This window comes from Lonchura striata, chromosome 1 (assembly GCF_050655825.1).
Source record: "Lonchura striata isolate lonStrDom1 chromosome 1, ASM5065582v1, whole genome shotgun sequence".
NCBI classification, from domain to species: domain Eukaryota; kingdom Metazoa; phylum Chordata; class Aves; order Passeriformes; family Estrildidae; genus Lonchura; species Lonchura striata.
This window is the reverse complement of record NC_140703.1, coordinates 118,620,988-118,633,714: the sequence shown is the minus strand read 5'-3', so window position 1 is coordinate 118,633,714 and position 12,727 is coordinate 118,620,988. Positions and strand designations below refer to the sequence as shown.

Sequence of the window (12,727 nt, the reverse complement as noted above, 5' to 3'; positions counted from 1 at the left end):
GCTGTGCCACGGGAGGTTTAGGTTGGGTATTGGGGAAAACATCCCACAAAGGGTTGAGGCGGCTCAGCCTGCAGAAAAGGAGGCCCACGCTCCTTAACTCCTTGGCAGGAAGGGGCAGCTAGGGGGTGTTGGGCTCTGCTCCCAGAGAACAGGGACAGGAGGAGGGGGAACGGGCTCATGATGGATATTGAGAAAATCCCTTCCCAGATAGGGCTGTGCAGCCCTTCCACAGCTGCCCAGGGAGGTGGGGAGTCCCCATCCCTGGAGGGATTTCACAGCTGTGTGGATGTGACTTGGGACACCTGTGGCCTTGGCAGTGCTGGGGAATGGCTGGACTCAATCTCAAAGGTCCTTTCCCACCTAATGTCTGGGATACAGCTGCTGCCCGGGTGTCAGCCAGGTGTGGACTGGCTGTCCCAGGGAGCTGCGGGACAGGGTGTCACCATACCTGACTGAGCCAGGCGGTCCTTGGCCGTGTGGCACTGCAGCTGCTCTATCCTGTTGCACAGGGACGTCACTTTGGTGTGTAACCGCTCCAGCTCGTAGGTGGAAACATCCAGCTGGAAGAAAACACCAGTCAGCTCCAAGGCAGCACAGCGCAGCCAAACTCACCCACCAGGTGACACTACACCAAAACCTGCCTGAATTCACACCAGAGCAGGGAAAGGGGAAGCTTGGACAGGAATGTGGGGAATGGACACAGAGACCGCTGGGTTTGTCCCATCCCTTTCACTTGTCACTGTCTCACACCCACAGGGCACGTCTGCAGGGCACAGCCCAGCCCTTGCTGTGGCAGCAGACAGCAAAGCCCAGTTTCAGAGATGCCCCACTTCAGTTTGAAGTGCTGCCACAGAGAAGCACCAACTCCCCCTCAACAGTCAGCAAGAGCCTCTGCAGACAGCGTGTGAGCTCCCAGGTCACAGGGAAGGCAGCTGCTCCTACCTGCTGAATCCTGTCCAGCATCTCGTTGACACGGATGTAGTCGAGGTAGACCAGCCCTGCCAGCTCCCAGTCCTGGATGAGCGCGCTGCGCTCCGGAGGCGCCAGGTCCTCCAGGAATCCTTTCAGGTACTTGTAGTTCTCGTTGATAATTGCATCTGGAGACAACAGGAGAGGAACAGAGGCCACCTCGTCTCCCACAGCAGGGACACCCACAGATCAGGGAACAGCAAGACCACTGCTGCCCTTACACCCAGAGGCCTCTGTGCTCCAGGGCTGTGCAGCAGGGAAAGCACTGCCCCACTTCCCTGTTTGCCTAGGAAAAGCACCACACCAGGTATCCAGGGAGAGCTGGTTTGGGACTGCCAGGCCCTCTGATCCCTTCACTGGTCACCCCATGGCTTGGAATCATGGAGTCACTCACTGGTTTGGGTTGGGAGGGACCTTTAATACCATCCAATCCCATCCCTTTCCACTTGTCTGTGGTCCCTCTGCAGCTCTCCTGGAGCCCCTCCTCTCCAAGTGAGCCCCCCCAGCTCTCCCAGCCTGGCTCCAGAGCAGAGGGGCTCCCACTCCTACTCCAGCCATGCCTTTGAGTGGTGCTCAAAGGACAGGATGCGAGAGGAGCAGCCAGACCCACCTGAGGCCAAGTGCCTGACAACCAGCTTGTGGCACTGGTTCCAGTGCCCAGCCTTGAAGAGGAAAAGCGCCTCCTTGTGCTTGTCACCCTCCATCCTGGCCCGAACCGCCTTGGCCTCGTGGATCCAGCGCGGGGGCACGCAGAGGCGCTGGGTCAGGAAGGTCTCCTTGGCCCAGGACTCGGGGCTCTCGGCCAGGGCGCAGTGCCGGCTCAGCAGCTCCCGCACGGCCTTCTCCCGGACACTGGGGACAGCACAGCAGGACAGCCTGTCACAGCTCTGCCTCCCGCCACCCACCGCGGGGAGAGCGCCTTCGGGGCCCTCCCACCGCGGGGAGAGCGCCTTCGGGGCCCTCCCACCCCACCAGTCTGGAATGCAGGACTTTCCCACGGGGCACAAAGCCCTGCAGGTGCACAGCTGCATGCGGGAGAAGCCACTACAGCCACAGGACTTTAGAACTGACCCCATGCTCTTTCCAGGCCCAGGACAGTCACACAGGGTCACTCAGGATGTCTCCATGCACAGGACAGTCACACAGGGTCACTCAGGGTGACTCCAGGCACAGGACAGTCACACAGGGTCACTCAGGGTGTCTCCATGCACAGGACAGTCACACAGGGTCACTCAGGGTGTCTCCATGCCCAGGACAGTCACACAGGGTCACTCAGGGTGTCTCCAGACCCCGGACAGTCACACAGGGTCACTCAGGGTGTCTCCAGACCCCGGACAGTCACACAGGGTCACTCACTGCGTGCCCATGCCCAGGACAGTCACACAGGGTCACTCAGGGTGTCTCCATGCCCAGGACAGTCACACAGGGTGACTCACTGCATGTCCATGCCCAGGACAGTCACACAGGGTCACTCAGGGTGTCTCCATGCACAGGACAGTCACACAGGGTCACTCACTGCGTGTCCATGCCCAGGACAGTCACACAGGGTCACTCAGGGTGTCTCCAGACCCAGGACAGTCACACAGGGTCACTCAGGGTGTCTCCATGCCCAGGACAGTCACACAGGGTCACTCAGGGTGACTCCAGACCCAGGACAGTCACACAGGGTCACTCAGGGTGTCTCCATGCCCAGGACAGTCACACAGGGTCACTCAGGGTGTCTCCAGACCCCGGACAGTCACACAGGGTCACTCAGGGTGTCTCCAGACCCAGGACAGTCACACAGGGTCACTCAGGGTGTCTCCAGGACAGTCACACAGGGTCACTCAGGGTGTCTCCAGACCCCGGACAGTCACACAGGGTCACTCAGGGTGTCTCCAGACCCACGACAGTCACACAGGGTCACTCACTGCGTGCCCATGCCCAGGACAGTCACACAGGGTCACTCAGGGTGTCTCCATGCCCCGGACAGTCACACAGGGTCACTCACTGCGTGTCAGGCTCGTGCAGCATCACGAACACGGCCCATTCCCATAGCCCCTCGCTCTCCAGCTGGGCAGCATAACTGGTGTTCAGCACCCCCCAGCTCTGCTGGGACAGGTGGCAGTAGTTCAGGGCCCGGAGCACCTCCCACAGGTGCCAGCTGAGGCGGAAATCCAGCGGGTCAGAGGTGACACTCCTGGGATCCAGCAGCTGGTCAAGCTCATAGGACCTGCAGAGGAAAACTGGTAACTGGGAGAGCTGATTGCACCCACAAAGTCAAATCCAACCCCCTCCCTTCACCCATCTCCACATGTGTGACTTACATCCATGTGAGGGTTGGTTTTCTAAGAAAAAAAATGGACAGTATTTACTGCTAAAATTCCTATGAGTCTGCACCCAGACTGTCACCCCTTTTCCTCTGTATGTGCTCCTCTGAAGATTTCTCACTGCCTTCAAAAAAGGCAGCTACAGAGAAGCCTTCCTGCACTCTTCAGACACAGAAAGCACCTAAACCCCCACAAATGTGCCCCAAAGCATAAGGTTCCCTATTGCCCTGGGTTCCAACAATTCCATCTCTACCATCCCCAGGTGACACCACCTTTGTCAGGAGTGTATGTGGGGCTGATTTCAGATTGCTCTAAGAGGTTCAGGCTGATTTCACACTCCTGGTTGGTGAACTCAGGAAATCACTGACTGATCATGACTTTTCTAAATACTTACTGAACCCTTTGCCCACTTACCTGTCACTGTAGAGCTTTAACAAATGGAAGCAGACATCTCTCAGGGGCCTTCCACCATTGTCATCTTCCTCAATGACATACCCAGAATCTTCCAGGTAAGGAGGCAGAGGACAGCAGGCGTATTTTTCACACTCTGAGGTGTTCTAGGAAGATAGTTTCAACAGTAAGTTTGAAGATAGTATTCTGAACAAAACTGAATTCCACAGCTCAGCAGGCTCAGGAGACTCCTTCTGCACCTGCAGCTGGAACCTCCCCAGAACTATGGACCAACATGAAAAACCTGAACCCAAAATGTTTGGGAATGTTCACGTCTCCCACCAAGCTCTTAAAGACCACTGCCTGGAGGTACAGCCAGCTCTCACACACAGCCTGTATTCCCAAAGGCTTTTGTAGCTGCAAAACCACGTAGGCCTTGATGGAATGATGTGGGTGCATCCCAGGGAGCCTTCTCTCTGCAGCTAAGCAGGGTCTGGGCAGCCACAAGCAGCACTGCACACTCTGAGGCAGCCAAAACAATCAACCAAGAACTTTCACTGCAGCTGGGTACTCAAAAGTGCTCAACAGTGTGCACACTAAATACTGCAGCAGACATCAGTGACAAGTTTCCAGACTTGCTGCTGTGCTTAGGCTGCCTTGAGGATGGAGGGCTGAGCTGGCTTTAGTTAAATGATTAAACACGTTTTTCAGCAGAACCCTTTGTCCTGCTGCACACAGAGCTGAGAGCTCTGCAGCAGCGCACAGGGCTCTGCATAATGCATGCAGCCACAGGGGTGTGGACAGTGTCTGGGGGGCTGAGGGGGCACACGCTGGGTGTGGAGCACCATGGGCTGCTGGACTAGGCAGCTGAGGATTAATGACCCCAGTGGGAAAACCTGCCTGCCTCAAAAAGGCTTTCCTGCTGATGGCCACTGTCCCTCTTCCTAATTTTGTCCAGCTGTCAAACAGCTAGACAAAACCTGGAAACACTCCATAAGTGGGTTTTCTCCACAGAATTTATGATTCTATAGAATCACAGAATGGTTTGGGTTGGAAGTACCTTAAAGTTCATCCAGCTTCACTCCCTACCATAGGGACACCTTCCACTGTGCCAGGCTGCTCCAAGCCCTGTCCACCCTGGCTTGGGACGCTTCCATGGATCCAGGAGCAGCCACAGCTGCTCTGGGCACCCTGTGCCCGGGCATGCCCACCCTCCCAGGGAGGAATTCTTTCCTGGTATCTCACCTAACTCACCCTCTGGCAGTGGGAAGCCATTCCCCCCCACATCCTATGCTCAATCCCACACTCAGCAATTCCTGGCTGCTCACAGGAGCCTCCACGCAGCACCAGAGAGGCAGGAGCACCCTGGAGGGCTCCTTTGGCAGGAGGGAGTGACCCACCTGAAAGGCCGACTCGTACATGGCCAGAGCCTTGGAGATGGAGGCGGTGGGGGGCAGCAGGTACCAGAGGTGCACGGCCACGCAGCGCTTCCAGTCCAGCAGCGAGCACACGTTGACGCTGATCCTCTCGGAGAGCTGCCACACCTGGTGCCACACACCCTGCTCAGCCACACCTGCTGCTGTGTGCAGCAGCACAGGTGGCTCTGGGAGAGGAGCCCCTCCCTGCAGTGCCCGTGGCTGCCCAGCACGGCCCACCAGAGCGGGGGTGATTGGGAGGGTAAGAAAGGAAAAGTTTCCCTAAGGTAACCATCTTTCTCTTAAAAGTTAATGATTTCTATCTGGAGTTACCAACAGGTACACCTCACACAGAGTCTGTCACAGCCAGCAACACTGCCACAGGTTTCAGAGAACCAGACCCTGCTGAAGAAACCTTCTCCTGACTCAGTTTCCTAAAAAAGCATACTAAGAAAACCTTGCCATCCCTCTTGCCAGCTCTAACATGCTCCAGAAAATCTGTTTGGACATTGGGCACTCAGGATTGTTTGCATTTTGAAAATTGTCTTATGGGCGCTTTTGATTGTTTTTATCATTTTGTGTTGATTGAATTGATCCTTCAGAGAAGCTTTCTTAACAACATCAAAATGGGGAGTTGTGGGGACCCTGAGACGCATTCCCTGGGCTAGGGAGGCACAAGAAGCTTCCCTCAAAAGCTGTTAGACCCCATTGGCTCCTTCCCTTTTCCTATGCCCCTCAGCCACTCCCTCCCTATTGCCCCACTGCCCATCATCTTTGTACTGTTGTGCAGCCCCTGCCTCTCGAGGCACAGGGAGCTGGACTCTCCCCGTGAGCCTGGCTTTCGGACCCTGAAATGTCACCGGGCAGCCGAAGGAAACAAACACCTATGGCTGAATGACAAAGCCCCGTGCAGCTGAAGGAAACACCTGAGGCCAGCTCGCCGGCCCTCGGTGCTCCCTCGCCCGGCTCAGCAGCGCCCGGGGCCGTCCTTACCGGCTTGCCCGCCAGCAGGGCGAAGAGGCGCAGCCGCTCCTCCTGCATGAAGCGGTCGCTGTGCAGGCGGTGCCAGTCCACCAGCTGCAGGGTCAGCAGGTCCCGCACGGGCTGGCTCCCGGCCAGCTGCGACAGCAGCAGCGCCAGCCGGTGGTCACCTGCAGGGACACCCAGAGCTGCACACCTCGGAGCCCCTCAGGCCTTGGGGCTGGGAGGGACCCCAAAGCTCATCCCGTTCCTGCCACGGGCAGGGACACCTTCCACTAGGTCACTTGCTCCAAGCCCCACCACTGGAGCGTGGAACACTTCCAGGAATGGGGAGGCCACCACTCCAATGTTTCTTACAAAATAAACCACTCCATAAACACCTGGTATGAAAGACAGGGATGAAACCTGCCATAAGGCTCTGAAAAGACATGTTTTTAACTCAAATATAAAATGTCTGGACAGAAGCTCAATTAAAAAGAGCATTCATTAAAAATTCAAAGCTATGAAACCTCCCAGTTCCAAATGCACTCCAGCAGCACTTCCTTACTGGGAGTAGTTGCCAGAGTGAAGGGGACCAGGGAGTCCAGCAGCAGCCCCTACACAATCTTCAAGGCCAGGTTGGACGGGGCTTGGAGCTACCTTGGATAGTGGAGGGAGTCCCTGCCTACAGCAGGAAGTGGGACTGGATGGACTTTAAAGTCCCTTCCATGATTTTGTGGTCACTGACAAGGGGACATTCCACATGCAGAGCAGCCAGTGACTATGAGCCCTCTAAGTTTAAACTCCCTTTGTGGGTGTCCTTTCTCCTCTACACAAAAGTTGTGATTTAGGAACCTTACAGAATCACAGAATACCCACAGGGAACCCCCAGTGCCACCGTGCCCTGCCCAGACCCCACCAACCCCACCTTGGGCATCCCTGGCAGCGCTGGCCAAAGGCTCCTGGAGCTCTGGCAGCCTCAGGGCCGTGCCCATTCCCCGGGCAGTGCCAGCACCCCGGGGTGCTCACCTGCCTGCTGTGCCAGCCTGCAGGCCTCGCCGATCCTCTTGCCCGTGAGGCAGCTGAACACAGCCTCGACGTGGCTGCCGTGCCGGGACAGGGCCACCTCGTCCTCGATGCGCCCGGCCGCCGTCTCCGACAGCCAGCGCGAGAAGGCCCGGCGGCGCTCCAGCGCCAGCACGTACTCGCTGGGCTCCTCCAGGCTGGCCTCCAGCTCCTTCAGCTTGCCCCAGAGCGCCTCGCACAACGTCCAGGCCAAGCACCAGTGCTTCACAATGGCTGCGGGGACACACACCGGCGTCAGGAGTGGAAGCACAGAACTCAGAGAGGCTCATGTGAGAATAACTCTGGAGGGTTCTCTGTCCCCACCCTGGAGGGTTCACTGTCCCCACCCTGGAGGGTTCACTGTCCCCAGTGTGTTTGGCAGGGGCTGCCCAGGGACGGTTGGAGTGCCCATCCCTGCAGGTGTCCCCTGGAGGTAACATTCAGTGCTCTGGCCTCGCGACAAGGTGGGCACAAGGCACAGCTGGGAGGGGCTGCTCCAACCTAAACCATTCTGTGAGAAGGATCATTCTGTACTCACTCTCTGCCACAGTGGGATCTTCAGATGCATTCCTGACCCAGTCAGCATAGTCATGGATAGCAGAGACTCCAGGGTTGGGGGCCAGGAGAGGACAGGGCTCATCCATGTGGACAGTGCTGTGCTTCAGCTTTATCTCCAGAGGGGTGAGATACAGCTCCTTGTCTCTGTCCATTTTCCACTGCTCCAAGCTCAACTTTTCCACATGAACTTTGAAAGGGGATTCTGTGAGTCTGGAGGAAAAGAGGAGATAGATCAGGTAGCAGAAGTTCTGCATGTTCTCCATGCAAGTGGAGCAGCTCATCCTGCACCTTGTCCTAATTAAAACATGACTGAAGGCATGAAGGTTCTGGCAAGTCTGGGATTTGGAGCCAGGGTTTGGGACCCTGAACAGCCTGGGGTAGTGGAAGGTGTCCCTGGCCACAGCAGTGGGTTGGAACAATATGGTCTTTAAGTCTCTGAACCCAAACCTTCTGTGATTTGGTGAATAAACTGTGACTCACTGAAATCTGCAGAGGCAGCAAGCACACCTTCATCCCAGCTCATTCCTCAGCACTTCACATATGCTGGAGAACATCCAGACAAGCTTTCTGGAGCACTGAAATGAGCTATATTTCAGTCTAGTTCAGGTATGGAGACCCTAAAGGCCCATGTGCTGCTGGATGCACAGGCACTATGAAGGTGCCTGGGAATTACTAGAACTTCCTCAGGAAGGGCAGATATCCTCAGGGAGAACCAAGAGATTGGAAGCTTTCTGGACAACAACTCTGAACCTTCCCTTTAATCTTGTGCTGGGTGACAATGCTATTTGTTTGATAAAAAAGAAAAACCAAATCCTCTTACTATGCTATTCCAGGATTTGACAGAGACATTTTTGTGGAGAAGGGCCATGAAGGAGATCTCCATGGCTAACAGCATCTTGCACCACTCCTGCATGTCAGAAGGAACAGTGACCCACAACCAGGATTCTGCCAGAAGGGTGAGAATGTCACATCCATCCTGAAGGAAACCACTACTCACGATTTGGGAGCCACAGGAGTTGGCAGGAATCCGTATTCCACGGGCTCCAGCTGAGCATCTTCCACTTCACTCGAGCCACTCAACTGATCTCCACAATTGGCCAGCGTCCAGTTGGGTCCCCAGCCAACCCGGAAGGAGCGGCCCATGAAGAGTCCCATGTCCATCAGGAGCTTCCCTTTCCCGTAGGTGATGGACCTCTCCAGGGGGACGAGCCCGCGCTGCCTGCGCGCCCCCACCGTCCTCACCTGCACCTCGGGCGCCGCCGCGGGCACCGCGAACGCCGGGGCCAGCGGAGACGCCGCCGACCACGGCGCGGCCGAGGGGGGACTGCCCAAAGTCCTCGGGCCCTTGGCATCTGCCACAGCAGCACTCGGGGCGTGGAAAAGGACACTGGCAAACTTGGACTGCAGCAGCCCGGCAGCTGACGGGGAGAAGCAGGAACAACGTGTCAGTGCAAGGGCACCTGTGTTTCCCAGGGCATTTCTGGGCTTTGAAAGGATTTCAGGAATTCCCAGAACAGGCAGCGGCAAATGTCTGGACGGTGTGATGGGAACATGGAGCCAAGTGTGACTGTGTGCGGTGCTGAGTCCCACTGAGCCTCCAGCACTGCCCACACATGGGGTGCTCCAGGAAGGGGAGAGGCACAGCACCAGCCCAAACTGGGCCATTCCCAAAGGAGTCCCCGATTTAATGTTGGAATCAGGACATCGAACAGCAGTGGGGTGGCACACGGATCACCAGGGCTCACGCTGGCCCCACACACACCTCAGGGCTGTCCCTGCCAGTCACGTGGGCTTTGATTGATTAACAGATCTGAATGAATGGGTTTCCTCCATCAGGGAGCACCTTCCTGCTTGTTCCCAGAGGTATTCCCCAATATCCCTATGGAAAGCACCACTGAGTGCAAGGAGCCAGGTTTGGGCAGTGGGGGAATCTGGTAGGGGCTGCCCCTGTGCAGGGCACAGCTGGTGCCCACAGCAGACCCACCAAAGGCCACCTCCAAACCAAGCTGCAAAATCAGTGCCTCTGGGAGATCTTAAAAGGAGAAAAAAACCCACACAAGCAGGAAAAAAACAAGACAAGAAAAAAAAATTAAAATATCAGTGCAAGCTTCAGAGGAGGTGAGGAGGTGCTCCAGGCACTGGAGTATCAGGGCAGGGCTTGTGCTGGAGCAGGGAACGAAGAGAGGAGGAAGGAGTGGCAGGAAGGAACTGCTGCAGACACCATGATTTTGCCTGTTCATGTTAAAATTCACCTTTCTTCACACAACCTGTGTGGCTTCTCACCATACCTGAATGTCTCTTCTGTCCTTGTGATTTTGAAATAGGAAGCCTTGGGGAGCAGATCTCTTGGGAAGCATCCATCTTGACAGGCTGCTTCCCAGGATAATCCAGAATCAAATCCAGGTCGTCGTCATCAGCAAGCAAGGAAGCTTTCATGATCTGAGGATGTGGGAAGCCAAGCCAGAACATCAGCAACCCCTCCCACAGCAGCAGCTCAATAAGCTCATCAAAATAGCTCTTCCCACCCAAAAAAACCTCCTACATGCAGCACATGATCAAACAACACAGCCATGCTGCAGATATTCCAAGGAACAATGGAGGCAGAGCCCAGGCTTGTTGCTGATGGATGAGGTTTTACAACTATTGTAAAATAGTGCACAGGACTCACTGGGAGTGACATCCCACAATGATCCTGATTTTTTAGATCTTAGCTCTGTCTGCTGTTTGCCAGCTTAAGGAATAACTTCTGGTCTATTTGTCATTGCAGGTAGAAGCCCTAAAGTGTTCAAGGCTCTGTCCTTCCACAAAAACTACAAATGCCGGAGGGACAGGACCCAGGGATGGCTCCCACTGCCAGAGGGCAGGGCTGGATGGGAGATTGGGAATTGTTCCCTGGCAGGGTGGGCAGGGCTGGGATGGAATTCCCAGAGCAGCTGGGGCTGCCCCTGGATCCCTGGCAGTGCCCAAGGCCAGGCTGGACACTGGGGCTGGAGCAGCCTGGGACAGTGGGAGGTGTCCCTGCCATGGCAGGGGTGGGATGAGACGAGCTTTATGGTTTTTCCCAACCCAAATCTTCTGTGCTACTGTGAAATAAAACCATCAGCACCAAGCCCCAGATCAAGACTAGTTACCCCAAAACATTTTTTTCTACCAAGGCAGAAGGAGCCCAAGGCAGCTGCTCTGGTATCAGTTCAGCTTATCCCAGTGCCCACAGGCCAGAGCTCTGGAAACTGAGCTCTGGCTTTCAGGTGTTCCGTGCCAGCACTGAGCTCTCCACGCGTGGGGCGTTCCCCAGGGCAGAGGTGTGGTGTGTGAGCTCAGTCCCACGCCACAGCATGCACTGATCATTGCAGGCTGCTGTGTGAACACCCTCGTGCTCCTGGAGAAGGGCTCCGCTCACTTCCCGGGGAGGAGCAGGGCAGGACACTGACCTGCAGGACGTAGGGGTTGATGCCCTGGCTGGACGCGATGTGCGTGGACGCTGGCACTGCCTCCTGCTCCTCGGCCAGGGCGTCCTCTGCCGAGGGCTCCTGGGCTGGCTCCTGGGTGACGTCTGCCATGTCACTGTCCAGCTCCACCGCCCTGCCCAGCTGCTCCAGCTCCAGGGGCTGCAGAGACAGAGGCCAGGTCACACCACAGGGCACAGCTCAGCCAGGACAGCCACGGCTCCCACCAGCACCCGTGGGCACTGCCGAGCGCTCCGGCTCCGCCAAGGCTGTGCACCAAGGTCAGGGATGCACACACAGAACCTTCGGGGTGTGCCATGCCAGGGAAGGAGCAGTCCCAGAGCAGCGGTGCCCTCCTGGAGTTTTCCCAGCTCTGCCATTCAGTTTAGGAAACTGTTCTTCAGCACTGCAGTTCTCACATGCCGAGGAAGGAAGAGCTCTGTGTGTCCTGCCTCCCTCCCCCCATCCCAGATCCATCCCCCGTGGTACAAACTCCAATCACAGAGCCTACATTCCCAAAGATCTGCTTTTCACATGGCTACTGGCAGGGTGGGCAGGTCCTGGCACAGGTTCCCAGAGCAGCTGTGGCTGCCCCTGGATCCCTGGTAGTGCCCCTGGATCCCTGGTAGAGCAGCCTGGGACAGTGGAAGGTGTCCCTGCCGTGGCAGGGGTGGCACTGGACGGGCTTTGAGGTCCCTCTAACCTAAACCCTTCCATGATTCCATAGCTAACTGCTCACATGGGCTGTACTTTTGCCCAGCTTGCTCTGTGAGACCTGAGCTCCCTTGTACTATTTGGTTCCAGTTTAACCATCTCATGACTCAGCTTTGTGTTCTATGAAAGCCTCACACTTCCAGCTTCCCAGAAAAAAACACAGCACAGAGCACTGAAGTGATGCAAAAACAGGAGTGAGGAAACCTAGGCAGAGAGCATCCTGGGAGTTCTGTTCAGGAATTAAGGAGCACTCACAAGGCTGTGCTTAGTTCTGTACAGCCAGCCAGGATGGGGTGAATGTTCTCAGCTGAGATAAAAGCACCTGGGACATCTGTAAGGATGGAACTGAATGGGAGATGCAGAATCTGAGCCTGGCCCCACGTGTGGAACAGATTTACAAGTCAAAATATGGTTACAAACACACAAGTTTCACTGCTCCCTTCATTGGGCTTTAATGCAGCAAGCTCCCTTGCAATATTAATAAATTCATTAATATTTAACTTTGTGAGTGAAGACAACAAAAACCAAGTCTAGATACTAAATGTTTCTTACAGCCCAAATAATAGTATTACCGGACGTGTTCTACACCAAGTTCTTGGGAAGTTTTAAGCAATGCTATGATGTTTCTTAGGGTTTTGGGAAACTGATGTTTTTCCTAATTTCAGAAATTAAAACCTAAGTTAATGTTATGCAAATCAGAGAGATTAATTAACCTGGAGGAGTTTTTGCTAAGTACTCTGGATTGTGCAAGAATATTTGAAAACATCAGTGACATTTCCAGTATTCCCAAGTGTTTAAAACCTCAGCTCTGGTCCCCCCAGTCTGAACATGAAGCAGGGAGGGGAGCTGAAGTGATGCTCTTGGGCAGCCACGTGTGCAGCTCAAAATGCAAATAATTAAG

The 12,727-nt window shown here is 55.5% G+C and overlaps 1 protein-coding gene across 8 annotated transcripts in view; it reads right to left on the bottom strand.

The window, feature by feature from the left end:
* NUP98 (nucleoporin 98 and 96 precursor) overlaps positions 1-12,727 on the bottom strand; it is a 35,286-nt gene that overhangs the window by 556 nt on the left and 22,003 nt on the right. For 7 of the 8 annotated variants that reach the window (XM_085587732.1, XM_085587750.1, XM_085587755.1 and 4 more), the window contains 12 exons: positions 11,098-11,274; positions 9,955-10,105; positions 8,664-9,084; positions 7,647-7,876; positions 7,073-7,342; positions 6,077-6,234; positions 5,069-5,212; positions 3,693-3,835; positions 2,960-3,181; positions 1,580-1,821; positions 943-1,097; positions 449-560 (listed from right to left, as the gene is read on the bottom strand). In XM_085587732.1, coding sequence (XP_085443858.1) covers positions 449-560; positions 943-1,097; positions 1,580-1,821; positions 2,960-3,181; positions 3,693-3,835; positions 5,069-5,212; positions 6,077-6,234; positions 7,073-7,342; positions 7,647-7,876; positions 8,664-9,084; positions 9,955-10,105; positions 11,098-11,274 — 2,425 coding nt within the window. Of the gene's footprint in view, positions 1-48; positions 69-448; positions 561-942; positions 1,098-1,579; positions 1,822-2,959; positions 3,182-3,692; positions 3,836-5,068; positions 5,213-6,076; positions 6,235-7,072; positions 7,343-7,646; positions 7,877-8,663; positions 9,085-9,954; positions 10,106-11,097; positions 11,275-12,727 lie in introns of those variants that run through there. The other variant, XM_085587767.1, reaches the window with a different exon arrangement.